Raw genomic sequence first — 23,806 nt, forward strand, 5'->3', positions numbered from 1 at the left:
AACTGACAAAATCATCTTCATCATAATAAATGGGAAGAATTATACTTCTCTTCCTTGGATGGTTGTCCATTTCTTCTTAAGTACTGTCAACAAACAGTTCCAGAACAAAGGCATATGTATTACTCTGTTATAAATGTAAATATTCTTAAAGGCTTGTCTATGGAGTTTGGGAGAAGCATTCTAAACCCATTGTGATCTCTGTCCTTGGGCCAGACTTCTCACACTTTAGCATGATTCCATATCTCCTGGGGATTTTATTAAAACATAAGTGGGACTAAAATGCTGTGCCCAAAGGAAACCAACAAAATGAAAAGGCAAAGTAAAGAATGGGAGAAAATTTTGAAAACATCTATCCAATAAGGGGTTATTGTTTAAAATATGCAAGGAACTCAACTCAATAGCTAAAAAAAATGATTTAAAAAGGAGCTAAGAAGGTGCATAGACATTTTTCAGAGAAGACATACAAATGGCCAAAAGATGCATGAAAAGGGGCTCAAAATCAGTAATTAGGAAAAGACAAATCAAAACCACAATGAGATATCATCTTATATCTGTTAGAAGGCTGTTCACAAAAAGACACAAATAACAAGTATTGGTGAAGGTATGGAGAAAAGGGAACCTTTATACACTGTTGGTGGAATTCTGAGTTGGTACAGCTGCTGTGGAAAACAGTATGGATGTTCCTTAAAAAGTTAAAAATAGAATTACTATATAATCCAGCAATCCCATTTCTGGATATATGTCCAAAGGAAATGAAGTCAGTGTCTCAAAGAGATATCTGCACTCCCATGTTTATTGCAGGACTATTTACAATAGCCACGATATAAAAACAACCTAAGTGTGGATGAATGGATAAAGGAAATGTGGTTGTATATACAATGGAATGTTACTCAGCCTTTAAAAAGAAAAGAAATGCTGTCATTTGTGACTGCAGACACGAGGTTATAAAATAAGCTGAAAGTGAAAGTTGGTCATTCGTGTCCAACTCTTTGCAACCCCATGAAATATACAGTCCATGGAATTCTCCAGGCCAAAATACTGGGGTGGGTAGCCTTTCCCTTCTCCAGGCAATCATCTCAACCCAGGGATCAAAGCCAGGTCTCTTCCATTGCAGGCAGAGTCTTTACCAGCCGAGCCACAAGGGAAGCCCATGTAGATTGCACTATCTCACATTTGTAATCTAAAGAATTTGAATTCATAAAAACAGTGTAAAATGATGGCTGCTAGGAGTGGGGGAAACCAGGAGATGTTGGTCAAAGAGCAGAAAGATTCTGTCATAAGTGATGAATGATTCTGTAGATCTAACATATAGCATGGTGATTATACTTAAGAATTCTGTATTGTATATTTGCTAAGAGAGTTGATTTTCAGTGTTTTCATCATACACAAAAGTCTATAACTCTGTGAGGTGGTGGAAGGCTTAATTAGCTTGATTGTGTTCATCATTTCACAATTTATACATACAACAAAACATCACGTTATATACCTTAAGTAACTAAGTGTTAGTTGCTCAGTTGTGTCTGACTTTTGTGGCCCCATGAACTATAGCCTGCCAGGCTCTTCTGTCCATAGGATTTTCCAGGCAAGAATACTGGTGTGGGTTGCCATGCCCTCCTCCAGGGGATCTTCCCAACCCAGAGGCTGAACCCAGATCTGCTGCATTGCAGGTAGATTCTTTGCTTTTAAGCCACCAGGGAAGTTATATATTTTAAATATATACAATTTTTCTTTGTCAAATATACTTCAATAAAACTAGTAAAAAATTCAAATGAAGATTCTACTTCAGAATGTCTGGGATGGGGCCTGAGAGACTGAAACTGTGAGAGGCTTCCAGATGGTGCTGGTTTCTGAACACTGAGTTGCAAAAAGAATTGTTTCTTAAAAACTGACACTCAGACAGGAGTTACAAAGAATTGAATTGATAAAGTGTAGTCAATATAGAAATTCAGTAGAAGAAAGATCTGGGGATATGCATTCAGGGCACAGTGCTTATTTACTTGTTTGGAATGTGAAAAACCATACTACTCATCAGTCCAAGAAAATGGTGGTTGGTGTGTGACTGATCTCCATCACACAATCAGGTGTGATGAGGCTGGTGCTATTAGAAAGATTTCTAGCAATTAATATTCCTGGGTTCAAGTAATTATTATGTTATATAAAACTGCTAGAGTTAATAGTGGAGGAGGAAATGTAAACCCACTCCAGTATGCTTGCCTGGAGAATCCCATGGACAGAGGAGCTTGGCGGGCTACAGTCCACGGGATTGCAAAGAGTCAGACACGACTGATTGACCAACACACACACAGTTAATAGGTCCCTTTCCCCCAGAATTCTGGTAGGTGACATGCCAAGTTTGGGGAGTATCTTGATATTTTCATAAATAATATGCCATCTGAATTGTGAAAATTCAGTGTGATTTTGCCCTTGATTACCAATCACGTAGAAGGTGTGTTGGCAACAGCAACATTCTCCTGGGCACTGACTCAGTTTCTCAGTGATTGTGGTAAAAATGTCTGTGGCCACGTCCTGAGAGGGGCAAATGCTCTCATTCAAGTGGCAGCAAAGGAATACTTGTTGTCTTGTGTTCCGAATATTCTCCTCCTGGGCGTGCTGTTTGTTCCGTCCTATTTATTGGCATATTTGAAACAGCAGTCATTTAAAATAACATCCCTTCTGAAATGTCCTATTTTGAAATATCAGATTTACCGATTGTGAAAGTAAGAAAAATGAAACCAGAGCACAGGCTGTCTCACTAATCCCATCCTGTGGAAAATGTCAATTAGGAAGCTTGGAAGAGGTGTGCGCCTGCAAATCAGGAGTGGCAGCACTTCTTAATGACATTAGCTTTAGCAATTAGAATGGTTGCCTTCTCGGGAGCACTAACGAGGTGATGTCTACCAGTCAGCTGTTCCCTACTGCTGCTTCTAAGGGCTTCACTTTCGATCAGTCTTCCAGGCCCATCAGTTTGGCCTCTGCAGTGTTTCCAGAATCTGTTCCTCTTTTTCTAAAGTATAGGAGATAGAAATTAAAAACACTATTCATTCCCACCGCAATCACCTTTGTCTTCTCTCACCTAAGCCGTTATAAGAACATGTTAAATGGTTTCTGCAGCCCCAGACTCATCCCAGCCCTAGTCCCTACCATCTCTTGCTGTTGGAGGTTCTCTAAAACCCAGACCTGATCATCCTCTTCCTTCCCTGAAGATTCATGTTGACTTTACAGGGCCTACACGCTAAAGTGAGACTGTCGGTGTGGCTTCCACCTTCTCCTAGCCAACATTAAGTTCACTTTTTATTCATCCCCTCCTCTTGCTCGGGCTTCCCTGGTGGCTCAGATGGTAAAGAATCTGCCTGCAATGCAGCAGACCAGGGTCCCATCCCTGGGTCAGGAAGATCCCCTGGAGGAAGAAATAGCAACCCACTCCAGTATTCTTGCCTGGAGAATTCCATGGATAGAGGAGCCTGACAGGCTACAGTCAATGGGGTCACAAAGAGTCAAACACAACTTAGCGACTTTCGCTTCCCCTGGCTCCCTAAATTTTTCTTGTCTGGACACTTGGATAGTTTATTAAGCACACATTGCATTGGCTAACATCTTCACTTAGACTAGGCCCTCTTCCTGGAGTCTGTTTCTCTTATTCACTTAGAAAAAGCCTTTTTCGGTCATTCAAGAATTAAGTGGCATTTCCCTAGGAAAGCCTTCCTGAACATTCCTTCCCCAAAGAGGATATCTCCTGTCTCTATTCTCTCATGGTGCCCTGCTGAAGCCTCACTTGTGATGCATCCTAACTATATGTCTATCTTCCCAGCTAGACTGTAGGTCCTGAAACTGAGGTCTTATTTCAGCCAGGCTTATATACCTCAGTCCTCCAGCAAAAGATCTGGCATATAATAGAGGCTTAATGAATAGTTGTTGAATATAGGTGGATGGGGAGGATGGAAGGACAGTTAGATGCACAAATGAAATAAAGAAATGGAGAGGCTTAGTCTTCCTAAATGATACAAGTTATTTGCTCATGAGAAATTAGAAGAAAAAAGCAGGATATATACCTACCTACCTATATACTTACACGTGTTTATATCTACACATATACATATTGTTCACAGTGTGACTCTAAAGCTATGAATCTCTCTTTTTAGACAACATTTAGCAGGAATAGGACCTAATAACTTATATCTTTAAAGACTGATGCCTTATTTTTTGTTGTTGTTCAGTTGCGGCCAACTCTTTTGTGACTGCATGGACTGTAGCCTGCCAGGCTTCTCTGTCCATTGGATTTTCCAGGCAGGAATATTGAACTGGGTTGCCATTTCCTTCTCCATTCCTTTCTCCTGACCCAGGGATCGAACCCTCATGTCCTGCACTGGCAGGTGAATTCTCTGCCACTGAGCCACCAGGCAAGCCAAAATCACCAAGGGGACACCCGGATATGAACCAGGGAACCTAATGCTGTACTCTCTCTTTATTCTAGAATGATCGAGGTCTTCGGCTTGTGGCCAATTCAATGGTATGGGTTCCGGAAGGTGGGATGCTGCAGATTACTAACAGAATCTTACAGGCAGAAGCTCCAGGTGCCAGTGCTGCAGAAATCATCTACAAAATCACACAGGACCACCCCCAATTTGGTAACTTTTTTTTTCCTTTGTCATGATTTCATCATTGCTTTCAGCTGTGTTGGACTCGCTTCTGTGTGATGCCACACAGCCAGGTTGTGTTTCCAATGAACTTGTCTTTCAAACACATCTCCTTTAAAGAAAGAATAATCAAAGAGCACTATCACACTGTGTCCGTATCAGGTACTAGGTAGTATGCTAAGTAATGTAAACATAGTATATTTAAACCTAAAAGGTAAGTTTTAAAACAACTTCCCTTTAGAGCCAATGCACTTGAGGGTGAGGATAGAGCGCAGTGGGAATGTGAAAAACGGTCTCTTTCTTCATAGATGGTGGGAGCTAAATTAACCCAGACTTTACTACCAGACGCTTACTCCTTGGAAGGAAAGTTATGACTAACCTAGATAGCATGTTGAAAAGCAGAGACTTTACTTTGCCAACAAAGGTCTGTCTAGTCGAGGCTATGGTTTTTCCTGTGGTCATGTATGGATGTAAGAGTTGGACTGTGAAGAAGGCTGAGTGCTGAAGAATTGATGCGTTTGAACTGTGGTGTTGGAGAAGACTCTTGAGAGTCCCTTGGACTGCAAGGAGATCCAACCAGTCCATTCTGAAGGAGATCAGCCCTGGGATTTCTTTGGAAGGAATGATGCTAAAGCTGAAACTCCAGTACTTTGGCCACCTCATGTGAAGAGTTGACTCACTGGAAAAGACTCTGATGCTGGGAGGGATTGGAGGCAGGAGGAGAAGGGGACGACCCAGGATGAGATGGCTGGATGGCATCACCAATTCAATGGACGTGAGTCTGAGTGAACTCTGGAAGTTGGTGATGGACAGGGAGGCCTGGCGTGCTGCGATTCATGGGATCCCAAAGAGTCAGACACGACTGAGTGACTGAACTGAACTGAACTGAATGTCAAAGTTCAGGTTCTTAAACTCTACCTTGTTTCCATCACTGATTTTTTTTTTTCTTTTTGCCACTTGGCTTGTGAAAGTTCCCCATCCAGGAACTGAACCTGGCCCCAGCAGTGAAAATGCCAAGTCCTAGTCACTGGACCACTAGGAAATTCCCCCTCACCTGCTTTCTTCTTGTGACTTTCTTTTTATTTAAAAAAAAAAAAAAGTCTTTACATAAAAGCATTTCTCAAGTTTTCCATTGTTACTTCCACTTCCAGACAGATAGTAGAGTGTGATAGCCTATCATTATCACCTAGAAATGATGGATAAAAGATGAAGAACTAAAAGGCACTCATAGCTGATCCCTCAAGGATACAGAAGAATCTCCAGGTGCAAGAAACAGAGAAGGAACTGCAAACCTGGGCAGGAGCTGATGGCGTGTCTTCTCTGAGACGGGTTGTATATGTCTCAGTAACACAGGGGGCTTGGGATTTAATGCCCATGCAGAGACAGAAAGCTGGAATTAAGACAAGAAGCTCACCAGCACAGATAGATGGCAAAGAAACTACCAGTGTTTCCCAGGGCTCAGAGTAGAACAAAAAATGCCTACTAAGAATTCAGAACTTCAGGCCTGTTTTTCCTGAAGACCCAAAGTTCTATTATACCATTTGCATTGTCTGAGAAACCCAAAGCTGAGACAATAACGTGAAAATTGATCGCAGGCCAATGATGCTTCTTGGGTCCCTTGCAGAAAAATGTAGAAATTACTGTGGAATGCCCACTCTTAACTCCAGACCACACAGATTCTCACAGATAAAACCACTGAAGATTAGCTCAGAATTCAAAATTGCAGAACATATGAGGAAACAATCTGTAGTACCATAACCAAAGCAAACAAGAAAAATAAAACCCAAAGAATTTCAAATGAAGGAACTAGCTTACAAAAACTATGAGATAAGCATATTTTAAAAGATTTAAAAACACAGAAGAAGGAACTGAAACTGTAAGGAGATAAAATGCTATAAAAAATAAAAACAACAGACAGATTTTTTTAAAGAAATAAGTAATTACTTCAAAATGAAAACTGTAGTCATTAAAATTGCTTGGTGTGATAAATAGTAGAGAAATAATAATTCACTTTTCCTCAGGTTATCAGATTCTTAAAATTATGTATTTTCTCTGGTAAAGAAAAAATTAACTTAGTATTATTTAAGAATAACTCTAGAGTCCACAAAGGCATTGAAGGTCATAATCCAATCAATAATTGACAAAACTATAAAACAATCAGTCTAGCTGGACTGTAGTTTATTATGGATGTATAACCTTGAGGAAAGCAAGTAGACCCCCTTGAGCCATAGGTTTCTTTGAAAGATGAAACTAGATAATTTTTAAAATTTTTACTTAAAAATAATTTTAGACTTACTGAAAAGTTGCAAAAATAGTGCAAAAAAGCTCTTGAATATGCTTTAACTGCTTCCCCCAATAGTAACATGTTATATAACCATGTAACAATGGGCTTCCCTGGGGGCTCAGTTGGTAAAGAATCTGCCTGCAATGCAGGGGACCCAGGTTCTATCCCTGGGTGGGGAGTATCCCCTGGAGATGGAAATGGCAATCCATTCCATATTCTTACCTGGAAAATCCCAGGGACAGAGGAGCCTGGCAGGCTACAGTCTATGGGGTGGCAAAAATTTGGACATGACGTAGCAATTAAACCAGCCCCACCATCACCATAGAACAATAATCAAACCCAGTAAATCAGCACTACTACAATGCTACGAGAAGAAGGCAATGGCACCCCACTTCAGTACTCTTGCCTGGAAAACCCCATGGATGGAGGAGCCTGTTAGGCTGCAGTCCATGGGGTCGCGAAGAGTTGGACACGACTGAGCTACTTCACTTTCACTTTTCACTTGCATGCATTGGAGAAGGAAATGGCAACCCACTCCAGTGTTCTTGCCTGAAGAATCCCAGGGACGGGGGAGCCTGGTGGGCTGCCGTCTATGGGGTCGCACAGAGTCGGACACGACTGAAGCGACTTAGCAGCAGCAGCAGCACAATGCTGCTAATTAGTTCATAGACCTTATTCAACTTAGCCATATTTCACCCACTGATTTTAAGCTAGACAATGTTTAAGTCTTTTCAGCTCTAAAAATCTTTGACTCATTTAATGTATTAAATTCTTTACCTTTATCTTGATCATAAAAACAATCGAGAAGTTAAATTTCTTAAAGGTATCCCATCCCAATAGTCTGTTAAAGTATTAAATGGAACAATGCCCAATGAGGTGATTTTTAAGCCATTTCAGCTTGATAAATGCCATACAGACTTGATTTTGACCCTTTTCTCCCATAACTCTCTTAATTAACTTCTTCCTAGTAACATAATCCTATTTCTGTGTGTTCAGAGCTCCCCACTGGTAATAATCAAATCACATTACCCTTAGGAGCCATTCAAGAGTGGAAAAAGGTGGTGGGAACCAGAAGCCCACTTAATACAAATCTACTTACATCCATCTATCCTGGTTTTGTGAATTATGGAGCCCTTACCTCAGTGCGACCCTAGCTACTATGCACTCCCTCATCACATTGGAATGTTCCAGTTGAGCTTTAATACCTTTTTTGTACAGTTTTGTGTATTCTGGCCACCTCTTCTTAATCTCTTCTGCTTCTGTTAGGTCCATACCATTTCTGTCCTTTATCCAGCCCATCTTTGCATGAAATGTTCCCTTGGTATCTCTAATTTGCTTGAAGGGACCTCTAGTCTTTCCTATTCTATTGTTTTCTTCTATTTCTTTGCATTGTTCACTTAAGAAGGCTTTCTTATCTCTCCTTGCTAGTCTTTGGAACTCTGCATTCAGATGGCTATATCTTTCCTTAAATTGCTCATGTAGTATACACATAAAGGACCTACCTTCAGACTCACCACTTTTTTCAAATGTAAGTTTAGGCAAGTTGATTAATATGTGTACCTTTAGCAGATTTGAGAGTAAATTAAATGAGATGGTTTTATTGAAGTAACTTGAGTATCATCTGAGGGAGAATCTGACTTACATTGCCAACTCCAAGTTATTTAGCATAGTGTAAGGAAACTTCAATGCAAATTATCTCAACCCCAAAATAATTCATTGTGATTCCAATGAGATTCTAATTCTTAAAACCTATTACCTTTTCCCGTCAAGATTCTTGGTTAAAATATTGACTTCAATATCAAGGAAAACACTAGTAGATATCATTTTCTGTTTTTTAAGCCTGGACTATTTTCAAACCTGGATTTTCATATATTTAAAGAATCATCTTGTATTTTGTCATACTATGATAAAAGCAGAGATGAGTTACAATGCAAAAGCTCTCACTTGGAAGGAGTGAACCCCACAAAATATCGGTATTTCTCCCTGTCTACTTGTGGGTTTGTTACAAAGAGACCTTGGATTCCACATACCCAGTGCTGAATTCCTCATCTTCTCTTCTACCAGCTCATCCCATTAGTGGCCTTGCTTCCTTACTCATCACCCAACCTAATAGGGGATTATCTGATTCCTCCCTCTTTCTCACCCTTTACAGCCACACTTGTTAAGTTCGGTTGCTTCCACTTCTTTAATGATTCTAGTATCTGTTTATGTCTTTCAGATCTTACCTCTGTTACTTGAGTTTATTTCATCTGGGTTTTGCAGTTTTGTAATTGGTCAAACTGTCCACATAAATATTAGCTACTGTTGTTATTGGTTTTCTAAATTAAAATCCAGCCTCTTTCACAGAACTTTCACATACATTCTGTGTTCTACTAAAAATCAGTTCTTGCCATTAACCTACTGAAACTCTCACAGTGGCTCCCAGTTGCTTCTGGGGCTGATCTCCAGAGGCAGGAACATCATCCTACTGATCTTTGAGTCCCCCATCCCAAAGGGCTGACCACAGCAGTTAGCACCTAGCAGGTGCTCACTGACTGTTTACTGAGTTGAAATTAATGGGATTAGTCAATATCTTATGATTCTTGTTAATCTGCATAGTAGGGCAATGGGTTTTTTTTAATCTGGAAAATAGGTTTATTTCATTAGGACTTGTTAAGAAAACCCTGCTTAATTAGCTTTCCTGTTATAAAGCAGAATATCTAGGAAATTGATCTTTAGATATTTTTCTATTCTCCATAATTTCATTGTGGAAATCTCCTCTCAGAATATTTTGCAACTACCCACATTCATAAGCAGTCCACATCCTGGGAAAGCATGTTTATTAACAAGGTATTATGAACAGAAGTTGAACCAGCAAGAGATGGATAATGGAATTTGTGACTTAGGTACAAATGAGAAACAGTCCAAGAAATAAATAGAATGAGTTGATTCTACACATGATTATTTTAATAAGAATATTGATGTTTTTCCATTACTTCAGTATTTCATCACTATTAGGATATTATGTTCATTTTCAACTTGAATTTAGTGCATATTAATATTAGAATCAGTATTTCTGTTGAGAAGGAAAACTAATTTCTCTAAGATAATCAAAGTGTACTGTTAATTGCCCAATATGTCTCGTACACTAAGGTCTGTTTTTTTTTCTACATAACATTTAAAAGATATGTACAGTTTCTCTGTCTCTCTCTCTCTCACACACACACACACATATACACAGACACAGACACACACACACACTCTTCTCTCCCTCTTCATATCAGAGTGGTAGAGAGGCTTCTTTCAGATTTACTGTTAGATTCATTTTCACAAGAATGTGTCTTCTGTTTTTTTATTTATTATTTAATTGAAGGATACTTGCTTTACAGAATTTTGTTGTTTTCTGTCAAACATCAACAAGAATCAGCCCTAGGTACACCCATGTCCCCTCCCTCCTAAACCTCATCCATTCTTTTTTCTTGGGCTTCACTTGAAGGAACATTCTCCTCGTGAAATTTTGATTGTTTCTATAACACGTCTGAATTTGCAATCTCACTTTAAGAAAATAGTAGCTCCAGGTGAAGAACAAACAATAGAAACAGATTAGTGTTGGTGGTGGTGTTTAGATGTAGATTTCATTACTTCAATTCTAATAAAGTTTAGAGAGTCGAGGAGGAAAAAACATGATCAGTTATTTATCAAAGTAAATGTTGGTCTGTGAACATAAAATAATCATGATGGGTAATAGAGTTTCATGACTAGGAAAATGAGCTTCGGATTCAAATCCCAGCTCCTCCACTTCAGATCTGCATGACCTCAAACAAATTCTTGAACTTTTCTGAGTTTAAAGACAGATTACTTTGTCTTTAAAATGCAGATGATAATAGCATCTTCAGGAGGATTCAGTAACACAGTGGTAAGGATAACCAACATTCTTTTTAAGCACCTGTGAAGTATGTACTATGACTCTGTTTTCACCAATGAGGGACAGAGGCTTATAGTACGTAAGCTCTCCCACCTCTATGTGGTGGAGCGGGGTTTGAACCACTATGCAATGTGCTTCATGCAGAACCTGTCATATGCATTCCAGTATTAGCTATTATTATTTTCATTGTATAGAACTCTTCCTGATTTTTTTCTAGTTTCCCCTTTTGTTTACACCAAAAGTTTCCTGGTTAGAAAGCATCTTCTGTTCATAGAAAGTTGTGGGTAGAAATGAATGTCTTCAATGCCCAGTATTCACAATGTTCACAGCTGTTAGAATCTTCTTATATAATTTTAATAGATACAAGTCAGTAACTTCATACATGAATTGCCCTTGAATGGCTTTTAGCTCTTTTAACTGAAAGACTGGGTATTTTTTGTCTAAAGGTGGTTTTGATGACACCTACTGAGTTCTGTGTTTATGTCTTTTCCTTCGCCTTAGATAAAAATGAAGTGTACCATATCTTTTCTGTTAAAAAAAAAAGTGATAAAGAAGGAGATGAGAGTTCTGATTGACTTTTCCCTCTCCCAGGGTCCTCACTAACTATGTGTTTTTCTTAGGGGATGTGGTCCTTCTGGTTAATATGCCTGCAGACAGCCCTGCAGATGGAGGGCAGCACTTGCCTGATGGGAGGACAGCAACTCCCACCAGCACCTTCACCCAGCAAGATATCAACGAAGGTATCGTGTGGTACAGGCACTCAGGGGTCCCAGCCCAGAGTGACTCCTTCCGCTTTCAGGTACCATCTGCTTCCTGAATTTTCTGATATCTGGATGGTCTGATGAAAATCTTCACCCTTATTTATAAATGATCCAAGTCATTTTCTATGATTGCCTGCAAGTCACATTTGGGAGGGGGAAAAAATGTAACTAGTAGCATCAAGAGATTTATTTTTAATTAATTTGCCAATTCAGCCTTATGATCTCTACATCATTTCATAGCAAAGAGATTTATAATAGATAATTGCTAAAATGTTTGGCAAAAAGTATTTTCAAAATGTTAAAATGCCATATGGAGAAAAAAAATCTTATTTTCTTTTTGCAAATGTTTTTGAAACATTTACCATCTTATGATAAGGTCATGGGTTTAGCAGCCAAACTCATTGGGTTTATGTTTTACTTCTGCCGTGTACTAGCTTTGGAAAAATTACTTGGGTGAAATCCTTGAACTTCAGTTTTCTCATCTGTAAAATAGGATTGTACGGATTTAATGAATTGTAAGGATTTAATGAGTTAATACAGAGAAAGCATTTAGAATACTGCCTATTATTGTGTAAGGGTGTGTGACTATCATTTATTAAGATTAGTCAAATACCAGTGCTATAGACTGAATGTGTCCAACTGAAGTTAGTATGTTGAAATCTTACCCGTCTATGTGATGGTATATGGAGGTGGTGCCTCTGATTAGAATTAGATGAGGTCATGAGGGTTGTCTGGGGAAGGCAATCCACTCCAGTATTCTTGCCTGGCAAATCCCATGGACAGAGAAGCCTGGTGGGCTACAGTCTGTGGGGTTGCAATAAGTCAGACATCACTGAGGGACTAACACACACACACACACACACACACACACACACACACACACACACACGAGGGTTGTCCCCTCATGAATGGGATTAGTTTACTTACAGGAGTCACATGAGTGCTTGCTTCCAATCTCTGCTGCCCTCCATGGGGATACGATGAAAAATCTAGTCTACAACCCAGAAGAGGGCCCTCACCAGAACCCAACCATACTGGTACCCTGATTTCAGACCTCCAGCCTCCAGAACTGAGAGAATTACATTTCTATTATTTAGAAACCACCCAGTCTATGGTATTTTTGTTAGAGTAGCCTGAGCAAACTGTGGCAACCAGACCATAAGGCTGGTTTAATTTATTCTGTCAGTAAATTACAGAATAAGAAATTATACTGGGCACATTCTCTGTTATGAAATATGATTAGAAATTAATAATAAAAGGGTAAAAAAATCAAACCATTTGGAATTTCTAAATAATTCCTAATTCTAAAACTGTTAAGAAATATTGATTAGGAGAAAACAACATATCAAAACTTAAATGATGTGGACAAAGTAATACTCAGATGAAAACTGATGGCCTTAAGCTCTTATTATTGAGCAGAAAAGCATGAAAATGAATGGGCTAAATACTAAATTCAAGAAGCTGGTGAAGTATGAGAGAAGCAAAAGGAAAACATCAATAGATATAAAAGAGGAATTGACTAATTATAAGATTCTAGACTTGATAAATAAGTACAAAATCTGAATCTTTGGAAAGACCCATACAGTTAGAGAAACCTCTGTCAAGGACAATTCAGAAATGAATAATTGAACAGAAATACAGAGGAATGAGGAAGTATGAATGAGAAAGAACTTTTAAACACAGATACAGAAAAGAATTTAGGAACACATCAGAGAAAATATAAAGAGGCTCTCATGGTTATCAGTCAAAGCAACTTAACAATCCTGCTAAGTCTGAGCCCATTTCCTTTGTCTAGGAATCCAGCTGGGGATAAACTATCATTACAGCTCACCTTGTTAAAATTATTTTCCATACTAATAAGCAGCAAGGTCCTACTGTTTAGCACAGGGAACTCTGCTCATTGTTATGTGGAAGCTTGGATGGGAGAGGACTTTGCAAGAGAATGAATACATATTTGTCCCTGATGGCTCAGACAGTAAAGAATCCGTCTGCAATGCAGGAGACCCAGGCTGGATCCCTGAGTCAAAAAGATTCCCTGGAGAAGAAATGGCAACCCACTCCAGTATTCTTGCCTGGAGAATTCCATGGACAGAGGAGCCTGGCAGACTACAGTCCATGGGGTCGCAAAGAGTCAGACACAACTGAGCAACTGACACTTTCACGTCATACGTATGGCTGAGCTCCTTTGCTGTCCACCTGAAACTATCACAACATTGTTAACTGGGTATACCCCAATGCAAAATAGAGTGTTTAAAAAAATTATCATCCATTCTGTTGCTGATGCCTGGTGCACATATCTTCATCGTCCGATTTATATTGTGTAAAAAAATGTGCTTTTCCAGAGAGCTGCCTGAAATAAACCTGGAAATCATTAAAATTAGATTACACTGAGCACACTGAATGTCCAGTGAGTGCGCAAACATGACGTGCCCTTTGCCCAAGTTAATATTTCAATTTTAGCAGCTGGAGACTCAGCAGTCCTCAGGTAATGAGTCAGAACAGAGGCAAAGACCTCAATCAAAAGGAGTCACCTCAGCAAACTAGAATCCTCAGACCTGCCTTTGCCTTCATAGGCATCAATATGAAGAACATCATCAATATGGAGCATTTCCCTGGAAAGAGATTCTCAGCACCTGCTAAAATGATATTTGATTGCTTTTCCAAGTTGGTTATTAAGTAGGTTATTATAAAATAGCAAAAGTTATTGATTTTTGGAAAACAAATTCACTTGAGTTTAAGACCTAAAACATCATTACTTAGAAAATGGTTCCCTTTGGAGAATCTTCACACGTTTTGCACAAAATGTATTTTAAAGGCTTACCTGAAATCTCCTTCAAACTCTGTGGAATATTCTTTAGAATATCTTCAATAATGACAATGTATCATCCTTGGGAAGTGAATTTTAAAATATAACCCAATAGACAAAAGTCATGCTGACTCACATCTGGTAGAAAGAAGAGTAGTGTTATTTTTGGTTAAAACAAGGACGGATTATGAAGTAACAAGCGCAGTTTTCTTACGTGTTTTGCGAAGGCTTTCCAATAAGTGCATTTTGAATACTGACAACATCCTTATTCCAAGTATGAAACAACTCTCTCAGATCATCTTCTCTGGCATGTGGAAGCTTTGGTGTGTATGTTTTTAAAGTCTCATTATTTGATAGGCTCACCTCATATTTTGATGTGAAGTGACACAGACTCTTTAGCTATGTGCTAAAATAAATGGTTAGCAACTTTTCCCATTCATCATTTTAGTGTCCCTTGGGATTTTAAACTATTTAAAAAAAGATGCTGTTCTAATGGTTCTTGTCTTTGTCCCTTTCTTCCCTTTCAAGCAGAAAATGCAATACAATGAGTTGCATGGATTTAATTTCATTTTAATGTTGATATGCTGTCATGAGCCGTCAACGCAGTCCATCTGTTACTTTGCGTCTAAGACTTGGGATTTATGCAATGCGAATGGTGTGAAAAAATTAGAGCATGGCGTAGTGAGAAGAAAGCAGGCACATTTTTGGCCAGGGAAGGAGCCCTGGTTTTTGGCTTATTCAGAGCACGTTGACACAGCCTCAGGGGATGTGGTTTGAAAAGGACCAAAATATTTTATAGCAGTATCTTTGCTAGGGAAGTTAAAATTGCTCACACCTCACTACCTGCAGAGTTCCATTCCTTTTCTTCAAGAGATAGGAGAACGTATCTTCCTCTGTCCTAATTCCCTAAAGCTTCCAAATTGAGTCACCGTGTCAATAGGAAGATCAGGAACCCACTGACCTAGTTTTAAATACTGCTCCTTAGTGGCTTTTGACCTTGACACCTATAACTTTTTGACTTTCAGTTTCATCGTCTGTGAAAAAGGAGATAATAATATCTACTTGGTGGGTATTCAGTAAAGAAACTTTCGAAAAGTAGCTTGTACGGTGCTGAGGCTTTGATCAATGCTCTGTCGCTAAGTCGCTAAGCTGTTGTTAATATTATTTATGGAGACACTATGTCTTCTTGGAAATGTCTTGGATATGTCTTCTTGGAAATGTGGATATTCTACAACTTGAGCTCTGCAGAGAAGTCAGCTTTCCTGTAGGATGTAACTAGAAGACATAAAGAAAGGGCTGCTGTTCTGCCTTTTTCTCAGGATTTACAAAACCCTGCCCCTTCTCAAATGTGTGTGTGCATGCTCATTCGCTTCAGTTGTGTCCGACTCTTTGCGACCCCATGGACTGTAGCCCAGCAGGCTCCTGTGTCCATGGGATTTTCCAAGCAAGAATACTGGAGTGGGTTGCCATTTCCTCTTCTAGGGGATCTTCCCCACCCAGAGATCAAACCTAGTCTTATGTCTCCCACGTTGGCAGGCAGGTTCTTTACCACCAGATCCACCTGAATGCAATTCCACATGGCCACTTGGGCCTGACCAATTCTTCTAACAAGTACAAGGAATAAAGAAAGAAGGCAAGTTTAATGGAATGGCTAGGTAGCACTGAGGAAGGGGAGAGATTGCATGGGCAAACCATCATTTTTCAGTATGTTTGAAACAGGAGGAAATTGACCTTGTGACCACTACCCTAAATGTAAATGCTTTTAACCTTGCAGTGATGAGGCTGGGATTTAGCATTTATAATCTAATTGTAGATACCTGCACTAGGTAAAGATTAAAGTGGAACAAACATCACTTATGTAATGTGTTGTATATGTTCATAATAAGACATTATGTAGCTATCAAAATTATGTTTTCAAGAATGTTTAATGATATAGCAAAATATCATAATATTAAGTAAATATTTAGAATATATACTTATATATAAAGATTCACATATGCATAGCAAAAAGATTAAATTGAAATGCAATGGTATATTCATTACTGTTTATCAGTAGTGAAATTCTTGATGGTTTTTATTCCATATTTATACTTTCCTGCAACTTTAGAATTGCCTAAAATGTTTATTTTAAATGAATCTTAAAATATGAAGAGCAGAACAAAGATTGTAATGCAGGAGCATATAGAATTCAAAGACAGATGGTGCAAAAGAGAAAAAGTAAACAAGGGCAAACTACTCTGCCCATCAGAGTCTTACCAGCGTGGCATCTCTTTGCAGGTGTCCAGCGCTACAGAGGCCCACGCCCATCTGGAGAGCCGCCTGTTCAACATTGCCATCTTACCTCACACTCCAGAAGCACCCCAACACTTTCCAGGATCTTCTCTCCATATGACAGTGAGTTGGGTGGGAACGCTCATGGTTTTTGCTTGGAGGAGGTGGGCTGATGCATTCTACATGCGTGCTAAGTCATTTCAGTTATGTCCGACTCTTTGTGACTCTATGATCTGCAACCTGTCAGGCTCCTCTGTCCATGGGATTCTCTAAGCATGGATGCTGGAGTGGGTTGCCATGCCCTCCTCCAGGGGATCTTCCCAACCCAGGGACTGAACCTGCGTCTCTTAGGTCTCCTGCATTGGCAAGCGAGTTTGCTTTTACCACTGTTGCCACCTGGATGAGATTTGACTTAATGCCTATCTTGGAACACAGACTCTGGGGTCACCAATGCATGCCAGCCCTGTGAACACATTTCTCATTGATTTGAAAAAGCAATTAAAATTACCAGAGTGAAAGGAAGATTAGATGAAATCTACCCCAACCTCCCATCCATTGCTGCTAAACTTTTTGCAGCATCCCAATCATGGGCCCACTCCCTGAGTGGTGTTGTTCAATTGCGAAGTCATGCCCAACTCTTTGCAATCCCTTGGATGGTAGCCTGACAGGCTCCTCTGTCCATGGGATTATCCAGCAAGAATTCGGGGGTAGGTTGCCATTTCCTCCTCCAGGGGATCTTCCCTACCTGGGGATCAAACCCGCATCTCCTGAATTGGCAGGCAGGTTCTTTACCACTGAGCCACTAGGTACTCATTGAATACCTGAATGGATTTTCAGGCTTATATCCATTTGATGATTGCTGTTTGGGTATAAATGTTTAGCCAGTTTAGAGCTCTACCTAGCTGGAGAAACTATTCTTTGTTTTAAAAGTCCTGTTAGTAGTTTTCTATTATAAAAGAAATATCAGGGCTTATCAGGGCTTCGCTGATAGCTTAGTTGGTAAAGAATCCGTCTTTAATGTAGGAGACCCCAGTTTGATTCCTGTGTCAGGAAGATCCGCTGGAAAAGGGATAGGCTACCCACTCCAGTATTCCTGGGTTTCACTTGTGGCTCAGCTGGTAAAGAATCCACCTGCAATGCGAGAGACCTGGGTTTGATCCCTGGGTTGGGGAGACCGCTTGAAGAAAGGAAAGGCTACCCGCTCCAATATTCTGGCTTGGAGAATTCCATGGACTATACAGTCCATGGGGTCACAAAGAATCGGGCATGACTGAGCAACTTTCACTTCTATTATAAAAGTATCCTGGTAAAAGTGATGTCTATGCTGACTCCAGAAAGACAAGTAGAAAATATTCAAAAAGTCTGGGGATGGGGGGACAGGTTGGAAGGATTTGAGGGGTGAAGGCAAAGGGCATCGCCCAGCATAGAAAGAACACATATGAAGACCCAGAGGAGAGAGACAATATGATTGTTGGGAAAATTGCCAACAATTCAATAGGACTGGGGACATAAGAGAGGCAGAGGAGACTGGGGGTGTGGAGGTCTGTGAGCTGGATCACAGAGGGGCTTTGTGTGGGAAGGAGTGTGGACTCATGGAAAAGTTTGAAACAAGGTGACAGCTAAATTAGTACATGAAGCTTAGTTCAGACAATTAGCAGTTCCACCATAACCCTATATCTACAGGACATGTAATGCCAGAACCCCTCTTCTAGACAGAGCCACAAGCACGAAGTCCTTGTCAATGAATCATCAGAGATCCACGTTTTAGTTAGCGTCCACATAATTACACTCCAAAGTGGTATAGCAGCCCTGAATCGCAACAAAGACAGCAGGTAGAGTTTTAGAAATTATGGGTCCGGAACGTGACAGAGACATAAAAGGGGAAACAGAAAGTATTTAATGAATAGCTGGTGTAGGAATTTCCACCGTAAACCATAATTTAAAGAAATCATAATTCAGCAACACTATAAAGTCTATAATTCATCATTCTGACTAGAGGAACTTGGATCAGAATTTTCTCTAAAGTGTAAAGAAAATGTGCATGCGCATTTCTTGCCAAATGTTAATGCAGTGTTATTTTGAGTTTAGAAGGGAAAATAAATGCCACGAAGATGGCGTCACTCCCGCTCTGCGGCTGGGAACCTCTAACAACTTTTAAACACACTTAACCTTGAGGGTCTCAAGTTAGGTCTATCCTGTGTAATTTAGTGTATCACAGAGATTAGTTTACTATAAAATGTGATCAGGCGATCATTTCATTTCTTAAAATATACATGGTTTATATTTCTTTTGACATTAATTAGGGCCATTACTAGAGGACATACAAACTAATCTGTGACAAAAGTGCATTCTCAATTCAGTGATTTGGGTTCACCTAGCCACACAAGTTTTGTACATATTTGTAGACACATTATGAATACATATGCTAAATTCATATATGGTATATTCATGTATGTGTTTAAGAGTAAGTGTCTACCTCTCCATTCATTCAGTTATTCAGTCACAAACGCTTTTGGACCCCTAATTTATGCCAAGTTCTATGGAAGACATTGGAGACTGAGTGATCACATAATACAGACTGTATTCTTTTTTTTATTGAACTGTAGTTGATTTACAATGTTAATTTTTATCAAGCACTCCCATGTACTGTACACTCTGTGCTTGAGATCCATGAACAAACTAAAATCTTTGTTCTCATGGAGTTTATATGAATAGACAATAAGTTATAAATAAAATAAATAACTCTCATGTAGCATGTTAAGGAGAAGCATTATGATAAAAGTAAAAGTAGATCAGAGTCAAGAGGATTGGAAATGTAGCAGGGGAGACCTAGGTTGTAATTTTAAATAAGGTTGTCAGGGTGGGCTAACTTTAAGACAATGACGTTTAAAGAAGGACTTGCAGGAGGTGAGGAAGAGAGAGAGCTGTGCAAATCCCTTAGGAAAGGGCATTCCTGACCCATGGAACCATGCATTTAGAGGCATCAGGCTAGGAGCATGCTTAGATAAACAGCAAGGAAATCAGTCTGGCTGGATCAAAGTGAGTACGAAGCAAGAGGAATCTGCATGAATGCAGATGTGCAAAGTTAATGGGGTGGAGGGTGATGCAGACTAGGGGAACAGATTGTATCCAGCCACACAGACCATTGTAGGGACTTAACTGTGTTCTGAGTAACATGGACAGCCATTGCAGGGTGTTGAGCAGAGGCCTAATAGCCTTTGTAAAGGCATCCACTGGTGGCTGTGCAGAAGCAGACTCTTGAGGAGAGGGCAAGAGAGCAGGTGGGAGGCCACGGTGGGAAGCCAGGTGTGGGATCTAGCTCCCCGCAGGGTGGTGGCAATGTCATGGGGAGACGTGGTTGGCTTCTGGATGTATTCAGAGGTAATATGGGTATTATGAAAGCCATTATTCTGTAATCTTCTTATGCTGACAGATAGTTTAATAGAAAAGTGTCTTCTCTAATGATTTCCATGAAATTTAATCTAGCATTTCTTACTGTTTCATTGATAAATATTGAACATTCCAAATAGCCAATATTAAAATTGATTATGCTTTAATGTACCTCCACCTCAATATTGCTTTCTTGAGAGAATCAAGTCCTTGCTTTTTCTACTTAGTGTCTATTTCTATTAGTAAAGAAATCATATCAATAAATTCTGTAATTAAATGTCTGCTTTCTTGGCTATAATGCATTTCTCTTTTCCATTATTCTGTGTTCATAGTAATTCTCTTATCACTTTATTGTTTTAGGGACATCTAGATTTTCAAAAATATCCCATAATACCTCGAGAATGTTCAGTTATTCTGATGGTTTTGAGATTAAAAGTGGGCAAACAGTACTGAACAGTGCACTCAGCCTACACTTTTTGTCCACATGCCTGGGCCTACATGTGTATGCGTTTACAGATGTATGCACACGTGCGCGGGCTGTAAACACCTTGCATAGGGTATGTATTTTTCTTGTGTTGCCCTTCCCCATTTTATTCTAGAGAGACCAGCTGCTATTTGCAATTCTGATTTTCCTTGCTCATTACATTCCAGACCTGAGCAATGACTTGAAATTTGACTCTGTACTAAAGGGGGTTGTCCTAGCCTGCAAGTGCCGCCTCTCCCCAGGACAAGTATGGCTTGGGAACAATTACAAAGCAACTGCACCCTTCAGTCTTTTCACGGTTAACACGAAGAACACCATGCCCTCCTCCATGAGACTTCCTGAGCCCTTCTTATTCCTTTCCTAGATGGAAAATTCCTTCTGAAAGTAGCAGAGCTTGGAAGAGCAGTTTGTTGTTCAGTCGCTCAGTCATGTCCAACTCTGTGACCCCATGGACTGCAGCACATCAGGCTTCCCTGTCCTTCACAATCTCCTGGAGTTTGCCCAAACTGATGGTGTTGCCATCCAACCATCTCATTCTGTATCGTCCCCTTCTTCTCTCTCCCTCACTCTTTCCCAGCATCAAGATCTTTTCCAGTGAGTCTATGAACAGTATGAAAGAGCAGGAGAGCATGTCAAACTCTAACCCTTCAGGGATCAATTAGAAAAAGCCTGTGATGAACCAGATATTTTTGTTTTGTTTTAGTATCAACATATGTGACCTAGGCAAAGGGCCCATGTTCACTCTCCTTTTCAATTTTCTCCTCTCCAGTCTGTTTTTGCTGCTGTTCCCAAATCTATGTTAAGCCTGGTCATGGAATTCTGGATCTCTCTCTCTTTTTTAATGTTTTCACTGTTAATGGGTTGTGAACCCACACAGGTGAATAGATAGTGAGAGCTATACACACATTGACTTTCCGATTAATTTCACTTGACTCCTTCATTGGGTCCTGAAAGCTAGAGGCGGAAAGCAATATATGGTTCTTTAGAACAGTACAATGGAGACAAAGGGAAATACTATTTCTATAAGCTTTAATAAACACGTAGCTCTTAAACCTCTGAACTCCAATGGTGAACCTCTTTGGCGTTTGAGGCAAGTTCATCCTTAGCCATTGGAAACCATCAAAGTTAAAGAAAAGGATGCATCACAGTTCCCATCAGCAAGCTGGGGGGTTGGGAGAAATTCTCACCACATACCATCTTAGCCCATTAAATTAAAGGAACAGAGCTGTGAGGATCCAGCTGTGAACAGTAGAATCACCAACTGTGATGGTTTATTTCCAAACATGTACCGCTGTGAGCTCCAACCAGGAATAAGTGATCATATTGGGACTCCCACAGCATGTGCCGGCATAAACCCGGGAGGCCAAGGGCAGGGGAGAGAAGGGTCAGGTGCAAGACCCGAAGAGAACTCTGTAACCCTGTGAGATGCTTAAGGCAGGGACAAGTCTGCCATGTGGGAGGACCAATCCTTCTTTTGAACTCTCAGAGAAAATTTTACTCTCTGTGACGAATTAAAACATCCAGAGGAAGTTTTTTTTTTTAATGGGTTTTGTTTTTGCTTCTGGCTTTTGTTTTCATCACGCCATTTTTTTCTTCTTCCCCCTCAAATTTTGTGTAGGCCCAGGGAAGATGGCCTGACTGTGATTCAGCCTCATTCTCTCTCCTTTGTAAACCCTGAGAGGCCAAGCGGAAAGATAATATACAACATCACTCTACCTCTGCATCCAAATCAAGGTAAGACAGGCAATAAGTGATCTTCTGAGTGATGCTCTTTGTCTTCTATTGTTGACCAGCCTTAAAAGCTCTGGAAGTCTGTCTGCTTCTACTTGTTGAGGATTTAAGGAGTCACAGTTATTCATCACCTCTGAGTTTAGAGCCAACTGAGAGGGAGACACTGTGGTCAGACAGGTGGAGATGAATGTGTCAGCTTTGGTTCTGACAGAGCAGTACTGGAGAGCACAGTGTGCAAATAACTTCATCACTCTTTGAGCTTCCCCCGCCCATGTGTGGGCACAACTGGACAGATCTAAGCACACCTGTAGGGACAGAGCCTGCCTTGGTGAGGCTATCGTGAGAGAGAGTAGAACAGAGTCAGCATGTGCTAAGGACAAACTAAGACCATGGTATACGGTCCCATCACTTCATGGCAAATAGATGCGGAAACAATGGAAACAGTGACAGACTTTATTTTCTTGGGCTCCAAAATCACTGCCGATGGTGACTGCAGCCATGAAATTAAAAGACGCTTGCTCCTTGGAAGAAAAGCTATGACAAACCTGGACAGTGTACTAAAAAGCAGAGGTATCATTTTACTGACAAAGGTCCACGTAGTCAAAGCTCTGGTATTTCCACTAGTCACATACGGATGTGAGAGTTGGACCACAAAGAAAGCTGAGCACTGAAGAACTGATGCTTTCAAACTGTGGTGTTGGAGAAGACTCTTGAGAGTCCCTTGGACTGCAAGGAGATCAAACCAGTCCATCCTAAAGGAAAGCAATCCTGAATGTTCATTGGAAGGACCGATGCTGAAGCTGATGCTCAAGTACTTTGGCTATCTGATGCAGAGTCTACTCATTGGAAAAGACCGTGATGCTGGGAAAGACTGGAGGCAAAAGAAGAGGGCGGCAGAGGATGAGATGGTTAGATAGCATCAGCGACTCAATGAGCATGAATTAGAACAAACTCCAGGAGATAGAGGAGGACAGAGGAGCCTGGCATGTTGCAGTCCATAGGGTTGCAAAGTCAGACACAACTTAGCACTGAACAGCCACAAAGAACAGGAGCTCTGCCAGACAAACCAGCGAGGGCTGACCCACACAAACTCAGTTTTCCCTCACGTGGATAAGTCACTTCTCCTCTTTCTTTTTCACCAAGGTAATAAATACTGTTTATGACTTCTTTAAGTTCACATAGTGCTTCTACATATTAATACCCTGTGAGCTTCAAAAAAAACCCAGATATATTTACAGTGGCATTATCAGTCACCCAGATGAATTCTCCAGGCCAGAATACTGGAGTGGGTTAGCCATTCTCCAAGGGGATCTTCCCAACTCAGGGATCAAACCTAGGTCTCCCACATTGCAGGTAGATTCTTTACCAGCTGAACCACCAGGGAGGCCCATCAGTTCTGTACCTGTGAAATTTAGAAACCACAGGCATATCTTCCACCCCTAAGACATTTGTAACAATGATAATCCAGTTCTTTGAATAATCAAGATCCACGTTATTGTTGCCAGAAATCATCACAGAGACTATGGAGTTTCTGAAGGAAA

The 23,806-nt window shown here is 40.2% G+C and overlaps 1 protein-coding gene across 1 annotated transcript in view; it reads left to right on the plus strand.

The window, feature by feature from the left end:
• FRAS1 (Fraser extracellular matrix complex subunit 1) overlaps positions 1-23,806 on the plus strand; it is a 513,961-nt gene that overhangs the window by 365,289 nt on the left and 124,866 nt on the right. Inside the window, exons 30-34 of the mRNA XM_018049625.1 lie at positions 4,472-4,625; positions 11,443-11,621; positions 16,667-16,783; positions 19,937-19,941; positions 22,159-22,268. Coding sequence (XP_017905114.1) covers positions 4,472-4,625; positions 11,443-11,621; positions 16,667-16,783; positions 19,937-19,941; positions 22,159-22,268 — 565 coding nt within the window. The remainder of the gene's footprint in view (positions 1-4,471; positions 4,626-11,442; positions 11,622-16,666; positions 16,784-19,936; positions 19,942-22,158; positions 22,269-23,806) is intronic.

Source organism: Capra hircus, chromosome 6 (genome assembly GCF_001704415.2).
Source record: "Capra hircus breed San Clemente chromosome 6, ASM170441v1, whole genome shotgun sequence".
In the NCBI taxonomy this organism is placed as follows: Eukaryota; Metazoa; Chordata; class Mammalia; order Artiodactyla; family Bovidae; genus Capra; species Capra hircus.